This window comes from Hippoglossus stenolepis, chromosome 6, assembly GCF_022539355.2.
Source record: "Hippoglossus stenolepis isolate QCI-W04-F060 chromosome 6, HSTE1.2, whole genome shotgun sequence".
Lineage (NCBI taxonomy): Eukaryota > Metazoa > Chordata > Actinopteri > Pleuronectiformes > Pleuronectidae > Hippoglossus > Hippoglossus stenolepis.
In genome coordinates, this window is record NC_061488.1 from 1650062 (window position 1) to 1669810 (window position 19749).

At 49.6% G+C, this 19749-nt stretch overlaps 2 protein-coding genes across 2 annotated transcripts; both read right to left on the minus strand.

Moving 5' to 3' along the window:
- Positions 1-374: 374 nt before the first annotated feature.
- Positions 375-11728, minus strand: hcfc1b (host cell factor C1b). Its single transcript, XM_035160438.2, has 29 exons — positions 10963-11728; positions 10343-10491; positions 10077-10237; positions 9806-10008; positions 8619-8703; positions 8378-8484; positions 7472-7651; positions 6880-7182; positions 6650-6798; positions 6146-6334; positions 5685-5912; positions 5510-5605; positions 5207-5402; positions 5016-5131; positions 4720-4846; positions 4467-4636; positions 4207-4354; positions 3843-4123; positions 3561-3627; positions 3305-3444; positions 3067-3213; positions 2822-2987; positions 2534-2671; positions 2259-2446; positions 1880-2002; positions 1501-1686; positions 1084-1378; positions 938-986; positions 375-835 (listed from the first exon to the last, which is right to left on the minus strand). Exons 1-29 carry the CDS (start codon positions 11132-11134, stop codon positions 796-798), a joined length of 4599 nt encoding a protein of 1532 aa, XP_035016329.1. The 5' UTR covers positions 11135-11728; the 3' UTR covers positions 375-795.
- Positions 11729-12344: 616 nt separating this feature from the next.
- On the minus strand, positions 12345-19718 carry irak1 (interleukin-1 receptor-associated kinase 1). The gene is given in 16 exon segments (XM_047340428.1): positions 12345-12875; positions 12954-13007; positions 13123-13630; positions 14347-14441; positions 15176-15263; positions 15380-15448; positions 15837-16050; positions 16130-16251; positions 16429-16540; positions 16636-16700; positions 16791-16967; positions 17057-17171; positions 18341-18428; positions 18431-18454; positions 18556-18723; positions 19286-19718. Coding segments are annotated over 16 exon segments (2091 nt in total). The 5' UTR covers positions 19398-19718; the 3' UTR covers positions 12345-12795.
- Between the last annotated feature and the right edge of the window lie 31 nt (positions 19719-19749).

Consider the following 19749-nt stretch of genomic DNA (forward strand, 5'->3'; position numbering starts at 1 on the left):
GTAAACAAAAACAAATACAATTTAATCAACAAATAAACACAGATCCATCACCTCTGACATTTTAACCCTTTTAACATGTTTGATTACAGTAATAAAATCAGTGATGATCTTTATTAAAAACAGAAGTCAATCATCTGCTGTTGCAAATTATTGATCATCTAAACTGTAAATCCTAAAATAAAAGTTTCATTTAATCAGAATCATGGTTTATTGCCATGAAGGTTTAAATTGTAATAACAACTTTGTTCATCTTATTTTTATATATTAATTTGAAAAGATCCTCCTGACTGGGAAACTCCTGTAGCTATTAATGACTTCCTGTTGGTATTTTGTTAAAGCTTCCACAGGAAATAAACTCCACACACTTGTTAAAAAATTATCTAAAAATCTTTATTGTTCCAGAGAATATTCACAAACAGGCTTGATTTTGGAATCGTATCCACTGACCAATGGGAGCACGAACGCCTCAACAACAGAAGAATATAAAAAAACAAAATCATTTACAACAGCGCTGGTTTAGACTCCACCCCCCCGACAACAGCATCACCTCTGACCTGTAAAATGACGTCCGACAGACAGAGCTACGACTCAAATTCAAACTTTATTGTTTCCATCATTCCATGAAATGCTGTTGACTCCGCCCCTCTCTGTCTCAGTGACACTGCAGAGGTTTTGATTGGCCGATAATGTACAAATATATTACAAGTCTTTCATTTTGTTAGTTTCCCAGAGTTGCACCGATGGTGCTTAAGACGAGGAGAACCAATCACGTCCTCAGGAGGTGGTGGCCTCCTCCTATTGGTCCGTTTTGAATTTCTTTGGTCCGACGGGTTTCCTGAAACAGAAGGTGGGGGGGGGGTTACTGTGTGTGTATTATTGTGTGTTAGTGTGTGTTTCTGTGTGTGTTGATGTGTCGTAGTGTGTGTATGTATCTTACAGTTGTGTAGTTCCTCCTCTCTTCACTGTTGTTTTTGTGTCTTTATTTTCTACAGAAGAAAAAAAAAACAGTCACTTCCTCTCAGTCCTGTTGGTTCTCCCACGTTCCACCGCTCCGTCTCTCTGATCTGTGTGTGATGTTCTCACCTTGTAACCACCTGACCTGGGTGGCCGGCCCATAGCCCTTCTGGTTGCGAGCCGCGATGCGGAAGATGACGGCTGGCTTGGTGGTGTAGTCGATGTGTGCGTTGGCGAGGCTTGAGGCCTGGACCAGGCAGGACGGGCTGGTACCACAGTACACCCTCATGAAGGCCAGCTGTGCCGGGCCTGAAACGGAGGAGGCGGCATGGCTGGACTGGATGGCGAGGTACACCGAGTACTCCGTGATCTTGCCCCACGTGACAGCCGGAGCCTCCCAGGTGAGCTGAGCCCCGTCCAGGTTCTGAGAGATCAGATCTTCACGTCAACACTGAGTCATAGAAACACACTTCCTGAACTATATTTCCCATGAGTCCTCACTGCACTGAGGCTCACACCCCACTTGACGTTACAAACAGGAAGTACCTTGCTGATCTTGATGGCACATGGCGCTCCGGGGAAACCAGGCAGACATGTTTTAAATGCAGACACCTCAGAGAACGCTCCACGGCCACAGATATTGATCCCAGCAACACGAAACTTATAGGCTGTCCCCGGCTGCAGCTCCACCTTCCTCATCTGACTGTAGTCAGGTACCACACCTGAGTCGTCCTGCAGGTACACAGGTCATCAATATCCTCATCAATAACCTGATCAATAACCATCAATAATGTGATTACTATAGGATTCGTTGAACAAAGTAAAAGCCTGTAGCAACAGCGATGGAGAATTTACAAAGGAGCTTTTATTTTGAAGAGGTAACAATAGTCAGTTTTATGATTTTATGAAAGTGTGAAGATCTTACTTCGGCCATGTTGTCGTCATATGGGATGTAGAAGTGAGAGACCACCATGTTTGTAACCTTAACGACGCCAACATCGTACCATCGACTGTTCCTCACCGAAGACTTCACCTCAACACCCTGCGGCTCACGCACACACACACACACACACACACACACACACACACACACACACACACACACACACACACACACACACACACACACACACACACACACACACACACACACACACACACTTGTTAGCATGTTGTCAGTTTTCGTTGGTTAATAGCGTGTTGCCTGGCTAAAGTGTAAAGTTAGCATGTAGCATGTGTTAAGTGTGATGTGAGCGTGTAGTTGTTAGCGTGTTGCTGCCTCCCCCTGCAGCACGATGTCTTACCTCTTTGGTCGCTGTGATGCCATTGGTCGCCTCAGTCACTGTGGCAACAGGTTGAATCTTTGCCAGAACTGATGTCAGAGGAGGGGTGGGGCTGAACGTGCTGGCTAATCTGGCGACAGCGCTGGTTACTGCCGATGAGGTCAGCTCTGCTGCCGGGTCATTGAGGCTGTCTGCTGGAGCAAGGCCCTCTGGGAAACAAAGCACAGAAATCTCTTTTGAACCCGGCGTTATGACGTAATCACACGGTGTTGTGTGATTCCATCATGACCTCGTACCTGTGGGCAGGCTGCTGTGCTGTGGCTCTGGGTGGGCGTGGATGTCCTGTAGTTGCTGCTGTTGTTGAACCAGAGCTGCCAGTTCCTGCTGAGTCAAAATGATGGGGACAGATTGATCCACGGAGTTCGCAGCTCCACCTGCAGAGACATGAGGACACACAGTCCCTCTGTCAGACCGTCTTTCCTGGAACATTTCAGTGTCCCAGTGTCTGTCTTCAAGACCAGTCTGTCTGTCCCCCAGTGTCCCAGACCTAAACCCTACAGTGTGTGTGTGTGTGTGTGTGTTACCTATGTGTCCGGCTGCCTGCAGTACTGCCTGTATTGTTGCCTGCTGAGCAGTCAGCTGATCTGGGGTCAGTCCTGTTGTCAACATCAAGGTAGTGGTCCCAGGGACCACCTCACCTACGTCCCCTTCTGATGACATCAGCTCCTGAGGAAGATCTGTGGTCGCCACCTAAGGGGGGGTAGGGTGTTACAGTGGTACCTGCTGATTAATAATAATTAATACTGTGTAACCTTTTCGTGTGAGTTACCTGTGCAGCTTTCTTGCTGCCCTCCATGTGAACCTGTAAAGTTACAGCCGCTGGTTGGCTATCTGTCGGCTCAGGTTCCTCCCCTGTAACCATGGCGACAGCCTCTGAGGACTCAACCCTGTCTTCTTTGACCAAAGAGGAGATCATCTGCAGACAGACAAACATGTCATCAGCACCATCCCCCTGTGTGTGTGTGTGTGTGTGTGTGTGTGTGTGTGTTTAAGTGTGTGTCACTTACAGGTATGGATGGTCCGGGTGTGGGCGTTGCCTGTGTAACCATGGTAACAGCTCTGTTCCGATTGGCTGTGGAGGAGGTGGGGTCAGAAGAGGTGGTGGGGTCTGTGGAGTCTACTTGAAGAACGTCTCCGCCCTGTTGAGCTGGATACACAGGACAAGAAGTAAGTTCCTGAAGAGCAGCTGCTCCAAAACCTTAAACATCTGTTCCAAAATGTTCCAGGACCTGGTCCAGGTGTAGTCCAGGTGTGTCAGGTTACCTGTTGCTGTGGTCGCTGTGTTGGTGGTTCCGGTCTCGTGAGTCTCACATGGAGGATTTGAACAAACCTAGAACCAGAAACATGTTGGATCAGGTTTACCTTTAACGCTCACCTGATGTCTCACCCGTCATCTCACTGGCACCAGGTATTCTAAAGTTGCTGCTAACTGATGTTCTCTGATGCGACTGGTTGAGCTGCGTCACATGGTGTGACTTCCCTTTGTGACATCATCAGGTTCAAGCAGCACAGGTGCGACTCCATGGCCGTAATAAATTAGCTCACCTGTAGTGCTTGGCTCATGCTGGAGGAGGCGACAGTGGAGGTGTTGGTCGTCCCCGTCTCGTGAGTCTCACACGGCGGGTTGGAGCACACTCGGTTGTTACCTCCCATGGTTGCTGTGGCGACAGTGGAGGTGTTGGTCGTCCCCGTCTCGTGAGTCTCACACGGCGGGTTGGAGCACACTCGGTTGTTACCTCCCATGGTTGCTGTGGCGACAGTGGAGGTGTTGGTCGTCCCCGTCTCGTGAGTCTCACACGGCGGGTTGGAGCAGATAGACATCACTGCTACATGGTCACAGTGACATCATCAACACACGACTCTTCAGTGAAGAACTACAGTAGTATCCTGTACAATAACAGTTCCTTACCTGTCTCAGTGTCTGTAGTCTCTTCTACCATCGCAGTACTTGTACCACTTCCGGGCTCTTCTGATGTAGGAGACGCCATGATGGAGACGGGCAGATCCTGGACCAGTGACTGAGCTTCAGCTCCGCTCGGAGTTGTGATCAGAGTCACCTGCAGAAGACAACACAGGATTACTTCAGAAATGAAATAGTATTCCTGTAGTACTGTAATAACAATGCATTAGTAATACTAGTATACATCGGTCTGTTAGGACAGATTTTACCTGTGTGGGTATCGCTGCAGCAGCGGTTGCCGTGGTAACCTGGCTGGCAAGCGTAGCAATGGTGGTCAGGGTGGTGATGGGCGTAGCCAGGGAGGCGTTGGCAGAACCAATGGCTCCACCTGCCAGCGTGGTGGAGACACTTCCTGTTACTGTCCCCAGACTGGACACACCTGCTGAGACACATGCACACACACTGTGGTGACACAGTGTATCACCGGAAATAAGAAGCAGCCATCAGCTGACCATTGTTTACCTGTTGTTGTCTTGACAACCAGAGTGGCGACACTAGGTTTGGATCCAGGTGAGACCAGTCTGACTCCGCTCATAGGAACAGTCCTGAGGATGGTACCAGGTACACCTGGAGCTCCCTTTAACACCACCTACAGACACACAGACACACACACACGGTTTTACCTGCATTCAGAATTGCGAGGTGGCCGTCCAAGTTCGTACAATAAAATACAATTTTGTGATAATAGCTTTCGTCATTTCATCACATGTGTGCTACGAGTGTGTGTGTGTGTGTGTGTGTGTGTGTGTGTGTGTTACCTGTGTGACCCCCTGTTGACCTCCTGCAGTGATCTTGGGGACTGTGGTGATGATTTTACCCATAGTTCCTGGCGTTACCCCCTTAGTGGTGAGGATGGTGATTGGACTGTTTCCACCTATATGGGGAGGAGCTTCACTCAGTCAACTGTCAGGTTAAAAATAAATCACGTGATCAGGTGTGTTTCCTGTACCTGCACCGCCGTGCAGCGCAGACACCGGGATGGTCTTGATGAAGGTGGTTCCAGGTTTGGCGGTTGTCGGGGAGACACCAAGGACGTTGGGTTTGGTTGCCATGGATCCTGCCTGCACTGTGCTGAGGATGGTCTTCTGTTTACCGTCTGCAGACGTCACCAACTTCAAGATGGTTCCTGCTGGGAGAGCGCCCTTCTTTAAACGCACAGAGACACAAGGGTTAGCACGTGTCAGGTGATATGAAGTGCTCTTCAGTACAGCCAGTGTATATTAAGACAATCAACAAGGTCAGAGGTCGGTACCTGGATCATCTGAGCGATGGAGCTGCTGCCAGCCTGACCAGTAACAGTTCCTGGTTTGGTCTGAACCACTGACAACACCTTTCCCAGGTTATTGATCTGGAACACAGGTAGTTACCATCATCAGGTCTGTCAACATACAGATAGAGTGTCACGCCCAGCAAGTGTTGTCACTCACCAGAGCCCCGCCTCCTCCCACACCGAGTGGACTGTTAACCAGAGTGAAGGTCTTCGTGACTCCACCCACCACTGTGGTGACCACCTGAGCTTGTTGGGAGACAGTCACTGTCCCCGACTTATGGACTGTGATGACCGGTCGGCTCGGGGTGCCAGGAGTTGAGACAACCGAGGCCCCGCCCACCTGAGCGGCAGCGGTCTTTAACATCCGAGTGGCCGGGCTGGTCACCTGAGAAGGGAAGAACCGGTGAGCTGTACGTAAAGTTACTGTGATGTCATCAGTGTCAGACCAGATTTACCACATGACAACATCACAGAACTGCATCATCACTGAACTATGCTCTTCACGTGTGCATGACAGCGAGCGCCTGTCTGAACCGTCTCTCGGCATGTACCTTAGAAACTGTTCATGCAAACATGACTTCACACCATGAACACCACGCTGTTAGCTGTGGACATTACCATGGTAACAGGAGAGGCCATTTTGATTGGCAGGCTGCTGGATCCTGGACTCCCGGTCACCGTCTTCACGATCGCGGCTCCTGCAGCGACATTCAGCACCGCTGCTGACGATGGGGGGATCTTCTGAGTCGATGCCGCCGCCGCTGCCAATGCCGCCATTCCACTCATCTGAGGGCTGCTGCCTATTGGCTGAGAGCAGATGGGCAGGAGGATGGAGGTTGAGAGTTAAAGTTCAAAAACACGGTTTCCATTAGTGGAAATGTTCCAGAGCTTTCAGTCACAGCTCATGGTCTTCCCCAGTGACTGGAAATTGCTCTGTTATCAAGAAAGCAGTTTTGTTATCATGTTGCTGAAATCTACAGCTGAACCATCTCCATGAGCATTAAACTGCGTCCAATGAAGAAACCAAGAGACTGCGCCTGGAAAATTCCCAGTAAGTTTATCCTGATAAGATTTGATTGGCGGGGGACCTTGGGTTGAATGATGAGAAACAGATTTGCGTACCGTCGCCTGTCCAGATTGAGCAGGTACCACCATACGAACGCCTGCAGGAAGCGTTGTCACGGCAACTGGGGATTTAGGTGTGGCCTGTCTCACTGTGACAATGGAGGCTCCACCCACTGAACCTGGAGCTGCTGCCACCTTCAGGACAGCTGCAGAACACAAGTTAGAAATATTCACATGTACCAGATCCATCGCCTACAGACTCACCGGTGCAGGTGTTGTCAACTCACCTGGTGCTTTCGCAGCAGCAGCCAATGGGCTTCCAGGAATGGAGAGGATTTGGGAGGGGACCAGCGTGACGGACTGGTTGGCCGATGCCACTGCAACGGGGGCGGGGCTCTTGGGGGAGCTGACTGCAGGTGTGGCTGTGGGCACGGGGTTGGGGGCGGGGCTGGATGCAGGTGTGGCAGGAATGTCGTACTTCTGCAGCTGCAACAGGTACATGTCCGCCGTCTGAGACGGGCCCCAACTCACCTCCAGAGACGACGTGTTGGCCCGGACCAGCTGCACCCGAGAGGGAGGACAGGGACGCTCTGAGGGCAGACAGGTAAGAGAGAGAAAAACAAGTCAGCGCCACAGAAGGGTGAGAGACAGTAGGGTGAGGCAGACACACAGGTGAAACAGACATATTTTCATGTCAGGAGTGAACAGTCACAGCTCAGAGCTGATCAGGTCCCTCAAGACGGATGTTAATATCATGCGTGCGTGTGTGTGTGTGTGTGTGTGTGTGTGTGTGTGTGTGTGTGTGTGTGTGTGTGTGTGTGTGTGTGTGTGTGTGTGTGTGTGTGTGTGTGTGTGTGTGTGTGTGTGTGTGTGTCTCACCTGTCTCCAGGTACCACAGGTCCTTGCAGCACACCTGATTGTTCCAGGCCTTCCTGTATCCGTCTCTGCCGCTCCAGACGTAGAGTCTGGAGTTGATGGAGACACTACAATGACCTGCTCGAGCTCTGGGGACAGACTCCTCCAGAACATCCATCAGGACTGTGTCCCAACACATGTTGTCTGAGCAGGTAGACAGGTAGACAGACAGGTGGTCAGGGCGACTGATAGCAGACGACTACAACATCATCTCTGTCAATGAGACTTATAAATTATGCTGGATGCTGGTTATACACACACCTAAATACTATAAGCTTGTGCGTAGGATGTAGTTGTTGCAGCGGAGGTAAAACACCCCGCCCCCAGAAAAAACACAAAATATATATATATATATATATATATATATATATATAAATAAAACACCATTAAGAACAAACTGTCATTTTCATTAAGACATTTGGAACAATGTCTATACAATTACAGAAATACAAAATTATAGAAATATAAAATAATTTACAATCAAAACTATGCACAGTCATAACAACCATAAATACCAAAGATTAGAGTGGGGGGGAAGGAAATATAGTATATAGATACAAATAAAATAGAGAATCCAATTATTACCTATACATTACTCGCAAAAAACCCAGCACTAAATTGTGAATTGTGGTTTATTTGGTAGCATTTGGCAGTGTGATTGATTTTACTAATTGCATTAATACTGTAAAATGTTGCTCCCCCTTTATCAGCCCCCCCCCCACCGCTCCTGAGTGTGTGAGACCTCAGCGTCTCTGCTCACTGCTCACACTCTGCAGACCTCCTAGTGTAAAGTCTGTAGAAATCCAGGAGAAGTTGGTATGAGAACTCAGCAGAGGGCTGCAGGGGAAACACCAGTGTGTGTCTGTTTACCCAGGTTGAGGCAGGCCAGTGTGTTGGTGCACTTCCACTCCTTCTCATGAGTCGCCTCTTGGACATCATCCATCACCAGAGGAACCCAACCTCCAAATACATACATCCTGACAGAGACAGGTGAGTCAAGTATGAATATTGTCAGTTTAAGAGCTGCATTAACAACACGTTTGTGTAGTAATGTGTGTATTTGTAGTACAGTATGTATTAGTATTTTGTAGTATCAGTGCGTGTCTCGTACTTGTTGTTGATGGCAGTGGCCGAGTGGAGGCTGCGAGGGACGGGGGCGGTCCCACTGAGGGCTGGTTTGGTCCAGGTCAGAGACTCTGTGACATCATGAAAAAAGGTTTATTTAGACTTGGACAAATTACAGCCACAACCACAGGTAGCTGCTGCCATCCCACCTGAGCTGAGCCACACCCACATCCCACCTGAGCCACACCCACATCCCACCTGAGCTGCCACACCCACATCCCACCTGAGCCACACCCACATCCCACCTGAGCTCCACCTGAGCCACACCCCATCCTGAGCCACCACCACCTGAGCCACCACACATCCCACCTGAGCTCACCACACCCACACCCACCACCCACATCCCACCTGAGCTCCACCCCCACCACATCCCACCTGAGCTCCACCACACCCACATCCCACCTGAGCTCCACCACACCCACATCCCACCTGAGCTCCACCACCACATCCCCACCACACCACCCACCTCCACACCCACATCCACCTGAGCTCCACCACACCCACATCCCACCTGAGCTCCACCACACCCACATCCCACCTGAGCTCCACCACCCACATCCCACCTGAGCTCCACCACACCCACATCCCACCTGAGCTGAGCCACACCCACATCCCACCCTAGCTACCACCACATCCACCTTCACCACCCACCTGACCTTCACCACACCCACATCCCACCTGAGCTCCACCACACCCACATCCCACCTGGCTTCCACCACACCCACATCCCACCTGAGCTTCACCACACCCACATCCCACCTAAGCTGAGCCACACCCACATCCCACCTGAGCTCCACCACACCCACATCCCACCTGAGCTCCACCACACCCACATCCCACCTGAGCTACACCACACCCACCTAAGCTGAGCCACACCCACATCCCACCTGAGCTGAGCCACACCCACATCCCACCTGAGCTCCACCACACCCACATCCCACCTGAGCTGAACCACACCCACATCCCACCTGAGCTTCACCACACCCACATCCCACCTGAGCTTCACCACACCCACATCCCACCCGAGCTGCACCACACCCACATCCCACCTGAGCTGCACCACACCCACATCCCACCTGAGCTGAGCCACACCCACATCCCACCTGAGCTGAGCCACACCCACATCCCACCTGAGCTGAGCCACACCCACATCCCACCTGAGCTGAGCCTCACCTATGTCAAGGACCCACAGGTCACCCAGTCTGCAGCCACTCATCCCTCCATAGATGATCAGTCGGTTTTCTCCGCGGCCGCTCGTCACCACAGCCGTGTGACTCTCTCTGGGAGGCGGTGGCGGACCTGAAGTCAGTGGGACCTCCCAGCCGACCACGCTGGATCCTGGGCGCAGCTCCAGACAGTACAGGTCGTTCAGATACCTGGGAGGGGTCAAAGGTTAGTCGGGCGTCAGACAGACGCACAGATATACCTGTGTGACGTTTCTCACCTGGGGATGTTGTTCTTGGGATCCTCGCTGTCATTAGCCAGGCCTCCAAAAAGGTAACAGCGGCTACCAATTAAAGAGAAGCTGTGTCCGAGGCGAGGGCAGGGGGGCGGGCCGTTCTTTGGAGCTTTGGCCTTTAGACGTTTCCACTCCCAGCGACTCGCCTGAAGATAAACGACATACTATTGTCATGTGATGGCCGCAGTGAGTGTTGACTCTGTGTTCATGACAGGTGTCCGGGGCCACGCCCCTGCAGTAACATCACTCACCTGCAGCTCGTACAGGTCACTGCTGTATTTGCCGTATTCCACCATCCCGCCAAACACCAACAGCCTGGTCCCGTCACATACAAAACCATAGGCGGCACAGCCGGGGGGGACATCACCACAGACCGCAGGGATGAACCACTGGTTGGTGGCTAAGGGGCGATCGAATTATGTTTCATTAAACTTTATTAAACATTACAGAACAAACACAGATTTGTGCTGCTTCATTTAGCAGCTGATCAGTCTGCGATCAGAACTTCAAACCCTGAAATAAGGAAACTTAAAGACGTGACGTCTGTTGTTTACTGTTTACAATGGGTTTCCCGCCATTCCTCTTGCAGCAGCAGGGGGCGTGTCTCTGAGACGTCACCAATGTTTTCAGTGAAAACGCGCCATTTCTCTCCGTGTTGATGCCTGTGTCTGTTAGCCTCCTGCTAACCCCGTTAGCATGTGGAGCAGCGGCGGAAGCTAACCTAGCATAGCGGGCTAAGCAACTCTTTTAGTAGCAGCCGCAGAATAAACACGTTAGCATTTCAGCAAAGTTAGCCTGCGTATATAGCGGGGCTAGCATTAGCATGTGTCCGTGTAGCTGTTGTATTACCGCACAGATCTTTAACTCGTACCTGTGTTGTAGACGTGCAGCTCGTCCACGATCCCCTCGTTCCCTCCGCCGAACACCACCATCAGCTCCTTGATGGCCACAGCTCGGTGTCCGTGCCGGGGCCGCGGCACCGGGCCGGTCCAGCCCGCGACGCGCTTCCAGCGGGGCTGTAGCACTGCGGGGTCGGATGCCATGATGCTATCAGGGCTCGGTACTCACGGTTCTCGGTGACAGAAACAATTCGTCAAGTTTATTCACAAGTCTTTTAATAGTCTCCGCTAACAGCGCGGGGTTAGCATTACCCCGCTAACTAGCCCAGTGGCTAACTGCGGGCAGTGATGAGCGTCTGTCCCGGTGAAGGTAACGTTAATCAGACACTGAAGAGCCAGTGTCCGGTGCAGACCCAGGTTGAAGAACGGAACCTCCGTTGCTAATCCAATCGGTGGCTTCGAGACGGACCGCGGTGCTACTAGCTAGCTAGCCCGCAGACTGCAGCAGACAGGCCGCCATTTTACCCGGTGAACGCTGTGCAGAATCGTCAGAAAGCCGCCGGTAGCTGCTGTGGCGAGTAAGAACCTGCACGAACACAGACCCAGTGTCGGGAGAGAACCGGGGCCGCTGCTCCGTGCGCCGGGGAGACGGAGCTCTGCTGCTAAATGAGCCGAGGACAGGAGCCGTGTGCCGGGACGGGAGCCGCCATCATGCTGCTAACGGCTACCAAATAAAACACAGAGCGGCTAGCGGCTAACAGCTAAACTAGCAGTCAACACAGTGACTGAACCGGATCAGCGTCCCGCTAACTGAGCCCGGCGATGGTTTAAAATCATTCATATTCATATTAATATTAAATAACTTCTTCACAAACTGAGTTATCACCACTACACAGATCATCAGAGCATACATTTATATAAAAATAGTAAAACTTATCAATACTGCTGAGGTCCCACTAAAACCATTCAACCACTGATACTTTAACAATATTCAACTATACTCAAGAATGAACTTCATATACAAACTGTTAACTTTATTAATAGACTGATCGAGAAGTTGAACGTTAGTTGACTAGTTCCATCAGCAGTTAACTTAGGCTAAGCACAGTGTTAGCAAGTTAATGCCAGTTCATGTTAGCCTGTATGAGAATAGTAATAAAAGATAGCATGGGCCTGTGACAACAACCAGCTGGTTCGCCTACATTAGCATAAGTACAGTATATTGGCGAAAGCTAATACTTTGTAAGCATTCCATTACCATTACCAATAATCAAGTTTATCACAGTAAATGCTAATATTTCTTAGCAATGACGAAGCTAAAGCTAATAACAGTAATTGGTGACAGGACCTCCTCAGAACAGTTGATACTGACCTGATGAGATGATTAATGATGTAAACATGACAAACACATGTATGTGGAAGGTACCATGACCACTTTATTTGTGTCACATGTAAAATATTTATAAAAATATAATCAGTCATTTGATCATTTTCATATATAATTAAATATGTATCATCAGAATAAATAGATGATTGATTAACATCTGCAGGTCTGATCAGCGTGGACAGTCCTGGGGCCCATCACCCCCCTGCTGTGTACTTCTGTGTAACTGCAGCTTCTTTGTGTCTTTGTTGTGGTTTAATTAACTCTAATGACACTCACTTCAAACTGAGGTTCTGGCCCCGGGGGCCCCTCAGGAACCCCCTCACTGATCCCTCCAACATGTGGAAGATGTGTGGACACAGCACAACTGTGCTGAGAGGCACATGTGGAACATCAACAGTTAATGGAAATCTGTGACCGGGTAGGTCGTCATCTGAGTTCACAGACTCTTTGGTCCTGAGGAAAGAGACGCTGTCATCCATCAGTCTTGTTTGGCAGGAAGGTAATCGAGCTCATCGCTCTCCTCGGGTCCCCTGGAGCCTGCAGCCCCGCCCTCTCCGTCTGAACAGAACACAAGCATGAGACACGGGATAAAAACAAAGTAACGTGACAATAGAAGAAGATGAAGGATGTACGTACAGAGGTCATCAGACGACAGAAGCTTGGACCCCTGAGTCCTCTGCTCGTTCCGACCTGAACACAAACACGTACATTTATTTGAGAGATGAAGAGTAGAGCTCATAGATAGACAATCAATATTTACTGAACCAATAAGTTTATGTATGAATATACATATATTTAAATGTACCTGAGGGCCCCAGGGACGACGACTGCGACTGCAGGGACCCTGCAGGAGAGAGGCATTCTGGGACACTGTAAAGCGTTGATAGGTTCTGCCCTCTAGTGTCCCCTGGTTTGTCAGTGGAGCAGATCGACTGAGGAGAGAAGTTGTCCTGGTCCTCAGTGGGGACAGACGTGAACTCTGAGGGGCCACAGAGATGCTGGTCTCTGGTGGACAGAGAGGTGGAGCTGGTCCTGTCTGATCTGAACTGAGAGAAACCTTGACTCTCGTCAGTCTCACAGGGGCCCACGAACGAGGAGGAGGACGACTGGGGTGTCCGGTTAGTGTCTTTCAGTGGTCCCAGTTTGGAGATCTGGTTGGTCAGAGCTCCTATTCTAGAGTCGATGGATAAGGGGGGACGGGGGAGGGACTGGGAGAAGTTATGGAGGTGAGGGGGAAGAGGGTGATGGAGGGAAGAGGAGGAAGAGCTGGTCCCCGTCACCAGGTTGTGGACATCCTTCAGTTTTTGAAAGACCTTAGAGTAAAATAAAAAAATTGGGAAGAGGATCAGGTTTAGAGCCCTGAGGAAGTTCACAGCACTTTACCTGATCCTGATCAATCAATCTATTAATTCAGAGGAAAATGTAAGTTTTAATTAAAAATTTAAGATGATTTTTTTTCAAACATGAAAATGAATCTCCCCGATGGTGGTTATATTTTTATCAGCATTTGTTTGTTAACAGGACTAACTACTGAACCACTAATGTCCTATTTCTCTCTGTCAAAGCAGTTTTTCCCATTTATTTTGTAGACTGTGGCGCCCGCAATATTGTATTGTCCCACCAGTTTCATAATGAACAAAAAAAGGAATTTTACACCTCATCACATATCAGATCTCTTACTTGCTGCACTTCATTGCTGTGTGCATAGTTTCAGCTGCAGTTGTCAATGCAGTTCTCTCTCTCTGTATGTCTGTGTACCAGTCACTAAGAATCTCTTGTGCATGAGAGCTGCTTCATTTGTAAGCACATGCCCCCCCGCTACATAGATTGAATGAATTCTGTGGGAAACGCTGCCAGAAAGTAAAAAAATCCTGGATCCTGGATCCGTGCAGTACGTATCTAACGTTTACCAGAATATCAATATTTTAGCTGCGTTTGATGTGTTTTTTCAGTCACGTTGACACGAACAACCTGATATTTAACTCTGAATCATGTGACATGATTCCTCGGGGACGATAGCGTCTCTGACCTCGCTCATTCCCGGCCTCTTCTTCCTCCTCTTGTCCAAACATATACAGGCCAGAGCCAACACAGTCATCCACTCAGCAGGCTCTGCAGCGCCCCCTGTAGACACAGAGACACAGCAGCTGGTGAAGAAAACAGTAGAGTTCATGTCCAGACACTTTAACTGAAACTGAAACACTGATGGTCTTCACACTGGATGAGTGACTGTATTCCACCGGTGGAATCTGTATTCTCCCGTCTGTCACTTTTCTGTTGTAGTGTGAGCTGTGTCCTACAGGGGGCAGGATCAGTCCTTATGATGATGAACATGTGAAAGGATCAGGTTTAGGTTCAGACCTGATAAACATGTTTGCAAGTTTGTGTTTTTTTCAGGATTTCTGTCTGAAAATGTAATTACTAACATTGTGATTTAACACAGAGTCAGTTGCTCTGGACATTTTCTGGAATTTTTTATGAACCCCCCGAGTAAAACGTCTGGAAAATGTCAGAGTGAGTCCATGTGAGGAAACAGCAGGACAATGTCCAGAGGATTCACAGTGAGCGAGTGGACGTGTTGACGAGGTTTCTAACACGTGACGGACGTGAAACTGGAAGAACACAAACATCTCAGGATGAAGAAGAGGAGCCGTACACGTAGAAGACGAAGACGTCAACTTGGAAACACAAGGAGATTCCAGATCTTTTGGTGATGAGGGCCGACGCCGGTGTGGATGAGCTGTAAACAACAACACTGATCTTTCCACATTTTCCTGTTGTTAAAGAGTCTTGATGAGAAAGACAAACTGTCTGAAAACAGCTGGTGATAAACTTTGTGTTCAGTATCAACCACTGACCTGTTATTAGCCGCTGGTCTAGCTGATTCTTCCACACTGCTGCACACGAGCCAGTCGGACTGTCCTCAACCTCCTCCACCAGGTCTTTCTACACAACCACAACAGGTTGAATGTTTGCACAGGGACATTTAAAGAACACTTTAATACTGTTCTGGTTGATGTGTGGACCAGTACGAACAGGTGACCCACAGACTGTGCTCTCACCAGGTATCTCTCTCCTGACTTCCCGTCTCTCTCCAGAGCACGACGTCCAGTCAACACCTCCAACAACACCTGGAACACACACACTTTGAGTAAATTTCATCTGTTCTGTGAAAACACAAAAATATATATTTGTATATACTCTTCTCAGCCACAAGGAGCTGCAGTAAACTACTCCAGAACAGAGCATGAGACATAATGAGGCATGTTTTCCTCCAGGCGATTCTGCTTTGTAACGTAACTTTACGATCTTTGATTTGGTCAGACAGGGTTTTGATTGGGCGTAAGTTGAAGTCATATAAGGAGCAAGTGGACGCGGACAGACGCACAGACGAGGTGGACAGATGGAATACTTTCTCTGAATTAAATGATCGTGGTTTCGATTACAGATCCGTCCATCAGCTGACCAGAGATCACAGCCTTTGGTAAACCATTCCCATCAGCCCCTGGGGTGTCTCACCACTCCAAAGCTGTAGACATCCACAGCGGTCCCCAGCTCTCCATTCCTCCAATACTCTTCAGGCAGATACGCCAGAGTTCCCCTGACCGTCTCCGTTTTGCCCACTGACGCCGTCCGAGTGGCAGAGTGTCCTGTTGACCTGCGAGACCCAAACCGTGCCAGACCGAAGTCTGCAAGCTTCGCCACAAGGTGGCGGTCTAACAGGATGTTCGAGCTGAGGACACAGAGACACATGTGTTACAGGTGGAAACACTGTGGGATGTCTGGTGATGTGCTGATGATGTCATACTGACCTCTTGACGTCTCCGTGGATGAGCGGTGCGTGTCTGTCGGGGGGCGAGTGGAGAAACGCCAACGCTGACGACACGTCTTCAACAATACTGAGTCTCTGACACCAGGTGAGGACAACACACTGCTACACACACACAAACAAAGGCAACATATATGTCTTTTATAACATCTGATGACACATAGACTGTGTGTGTGGTTGTGTGTCTGTCGGTCTCTCTCTCTATGTGTGTGTGAGTTTGTATATGTGAGTGTGTCTACGTGTGTTTGTATGTATCTGTTTGTGCGTGTGTGTGTGTGTTACGTTGTGTAGCTGCTCCTCCAGTGATCTGTTGTCCATGTAGCTGTAGATGAGACACAATGATCCTCCTCCTTCACAGACACCGAGCAGATCCACGATGTTCGGATGTCTGAACCTAAACACAACACCAGCAACACAGGCTTTTATTTAGAAATTTCTTTCCAACTGTTCCAATCAAAAGGCTTTTATCTTATAATGTGAGACACTTACTTTGAAAGTTTCTCCACTTCAGTCTGGAAAGTTTGTTTCAGGAAAGCCAAGTCCAACACACAGTCCTACAGCAACACAACAATGGCATCAACATCCCAAACACTCTCTGACTGGACCTGTGACATTGCGTGGTGTGTGTTCTGTAATTGGCTGACCTGTTTGAGTTTCTTGATGGCGCAATCTGTGTTTCCCAGGGTCGCTCTGTAAACAACTCCAAACCCCCCCTCCCCAACCTGTAGGGAGGGTGAGAACCCCTTTGTCCCAGCATGCACCTCTTCATACGACCAGCACATCACCCCGCCTCCACCTCCACACGCTACCACCGGGGGCGCCTGAGGGGTCACATGATTATTATTGTTACCATTGTCATTAACACTGACACGGTGCTGTGTGTGAATATGTGTTTGTGTGTGTGTGCGACCTCTGGGTGTGATGAGCGGCAGTCAGACCGCAGATCGGAGGGGGGCGGGGCAGGTCGTGGGAGTGGTCTTCCTCCTCCTCTATCTTCTGAGGAAAGAAAGAAAAGCGGAGACGTCACCATCACCGCAGCCACCAGGGGGCCGAGGTCTCACCTGTTATTGTCACTGTTACATCAATTAAGTACAGTGGAAACCGGATATAGTGATGAACCGTTTATATGGATCAAAAAGCTTCGGAGACAATCTTTCCTGTACAAATGCTTTTGAAATAATTTGAATATAGTGATCAAGTAGCCGGCTCACTGCTCCTCTCTGTCTCCATCACTCCCGCTGCACACTGCATCAAGTCAAACCGAGCGCCCCGCCCTCTCCTCCAGCTCTACGGTGACTAAGTTTAAGACTAAGTCTGAGTTTACACGCGTGTCTGATCACACTGTTTTGCTGTTTTCAGACATGACCTGCGTTTTCTGCACAGACACGTTCACAACAGCAAAAAAATCCTCTGCATTATTCAGGCGAGAGGTGAAGCTGGGTGCAGCAGGCAGAGACAGGAAGTAATGTAATAATTCCGCTGAGGGGATTATATTTACAACACATCGACACCAGCGTCAGCTCTTATCACCACAAACTCTCTTGACATCTTCGTCTGTGTTTTCTCCCTGTGTGTCACCACTTTTTCACCGGGAGATATTTATTTAATTCTTTTCATTTTAGCCTCTGTTGCATGTTAGAAGCGTCATCAACCCCCCACTCACTGGCAGTGAATCCAGGGGGGACTTTATACTAGGGGGCCAGGCAGAGAAAGTCCTCATTAACTGGAGGATCTCACTCTGACATTTGTGTTCACACATACACTATCTCCAGAGAAAATGCAGAGAATCTCCTGACTTCAGTGCATTTCTGAAAGCGTCTTTTATGTGTGTGAGTACGGTGACCTCACCCTAAGTGAGCACTGGAGTCAGAGCACAATGTGAAATCGTCCTTATCGTAAAAACTGCTGCTACCTTTCCCTCCAGTTCCGGGGCAATCATACAGAAGTTACGCAATTTGGTTATAGTGATCCACAGCTTCAATTTGTCCCTGGAAAAAGGGGATCACTGTCAGTGGTTTACACTGTAAGTCAATCTGATAAGGAGGCCTCATGGTGGTTAGAGGTGAGGTTCACACCAGGCGACGTCACCGCCTCACCCACTGCCTCATGGGAACATCTGAGAGCCCAACAACAAACAAACACAAACAAACAAACACAAACAAACAAACAAACCTGTCAGTCTGCGGGTGAGAAGGGCGGGGCCTCAGATGGTTCGGGAGGGGCGTCGAACTGAGAGGAAGAGACTTGAGGAGGGGGAGGAGGGGGTGGAGGGGTGGGGTGTAGGACAGAGGCTTCAGAGTGGATGTCCCTGCAGAGAGAGAGGGGGGGGGGGGAGAGAGAGAGCACTAATGAGTGCTCAGAGGTCAGAGGTTATCAGGGGTAATCAGGGGTAATCAGGGGGGAACTCACAGTTAAGGATGACATCTTGTTGTCGGAACAGCTGCAGACGCTCTAATAGGTCAATCAGCTCCCAGACTCGACCGTTCCTGTTGCCCCATTGGTTCATCACCCAGTCGGTCCGCCTCTCCTTCCTCTCAGCCAATCGCACTTCAGTCTGATCGCACAGGACCTCCGAGGCTACGAGAGAAAGAGAGACAGGTAAACGGACAGACAGACAGACAGGTGAACAGACAGACAGGTAAACAGACAGACAGGTGAACTGACAGACAGGTTAACGGACAGACAGACAGACAGACAGATAGATAGATAAACAGACAGGTGAACTGACGGACTGACAGACAGACAGGTAAACAGACAGACAGGTAAACAGACAAACGGTGAACTGACTGACAGGTAAACAGACAGGTGAACAGACAGACTGACAGACAGACAGGTAAACAGACAGGTGAACAGACAGACAGGTGAACTGACTGACAGGTAAACAGACAGACAGGTAAACAGACAGACAAGTGAACTGACTGACAGGTAAACAGATAGACAGGTAAACAGACAGACAGGTGACCAGACAGACAGGTTAACGGACAGACAGACAGGTGACCTGACAGATAGTAGATAAACAGACAGGTGACCAGACAGACAGGTTAACGGACAGACAGACAGGTGACCAGACAGACAGGTGAACAGAAAGGCACACCCACCACCTCCATGTTAGCCGTTAGCAGACAGTCTCGGTACTCACCGAAGCGGGTCCAGTCCAGGTCTGACAGTCCGTCCATGACCTGGCAGAAGTCCCAGAGGACGCTGGACGGTAGTTTATAGATAAACTGTCCCTTCAGGTCTCCCCCCGACATCTTATCACTTTACACAACTCTGAAGCTAACAGGCTAACAGCGGCCCGCTGTGTGTGTGTGGGGAGGTGGGGTCACTCCGGGACACGGATCGGTCCGGAACAAACCCGGTAAGAGCGTAACATCTGTAACATCTGTCCGTTCAGTCACCTACAGTCACCGGGAACCACCGCTACCTCACGGGTTCAGCTCGGTTCAGCTACTTCCGTCCGCCACCAAGCTCACTGCAATAACAGACGCTTCCGGTGACTGCTCCTCCAAACTAAAAGCATGTGAGCAGTGAAAGCCGAGCCGCAGCAGCGTGTGAAGGTTCATTCAGGAAACCGATGACGTGCAAAGCTCCAGCTTCACGACC

Excerpts from the sequence above, each read along its gene's own strand:
- hcfc1b (XM_035160438.2), bottom strand. The coding sequence starts at position 11,134 with ATGGCATCCGACCCCGCAGTGCTACAGCCCCGCTGGAAGCGCGTCGCG. Across the intron at positions 8,485-8,618 it reads GCCACTGCCATCAACAACAA|GATGTATGTATTTGGAGGTT; the intron begins GTACGAGACACG and ends TGTCTCTGTCAG. Across the intron at positions 2,988-3,066 it reads GCAGCAAGAAAGCTGCACAG|GTGGCGACCACAGATCTTCC; the intron begins GTAACTCACACG and ends ACCCCCCCTTAG.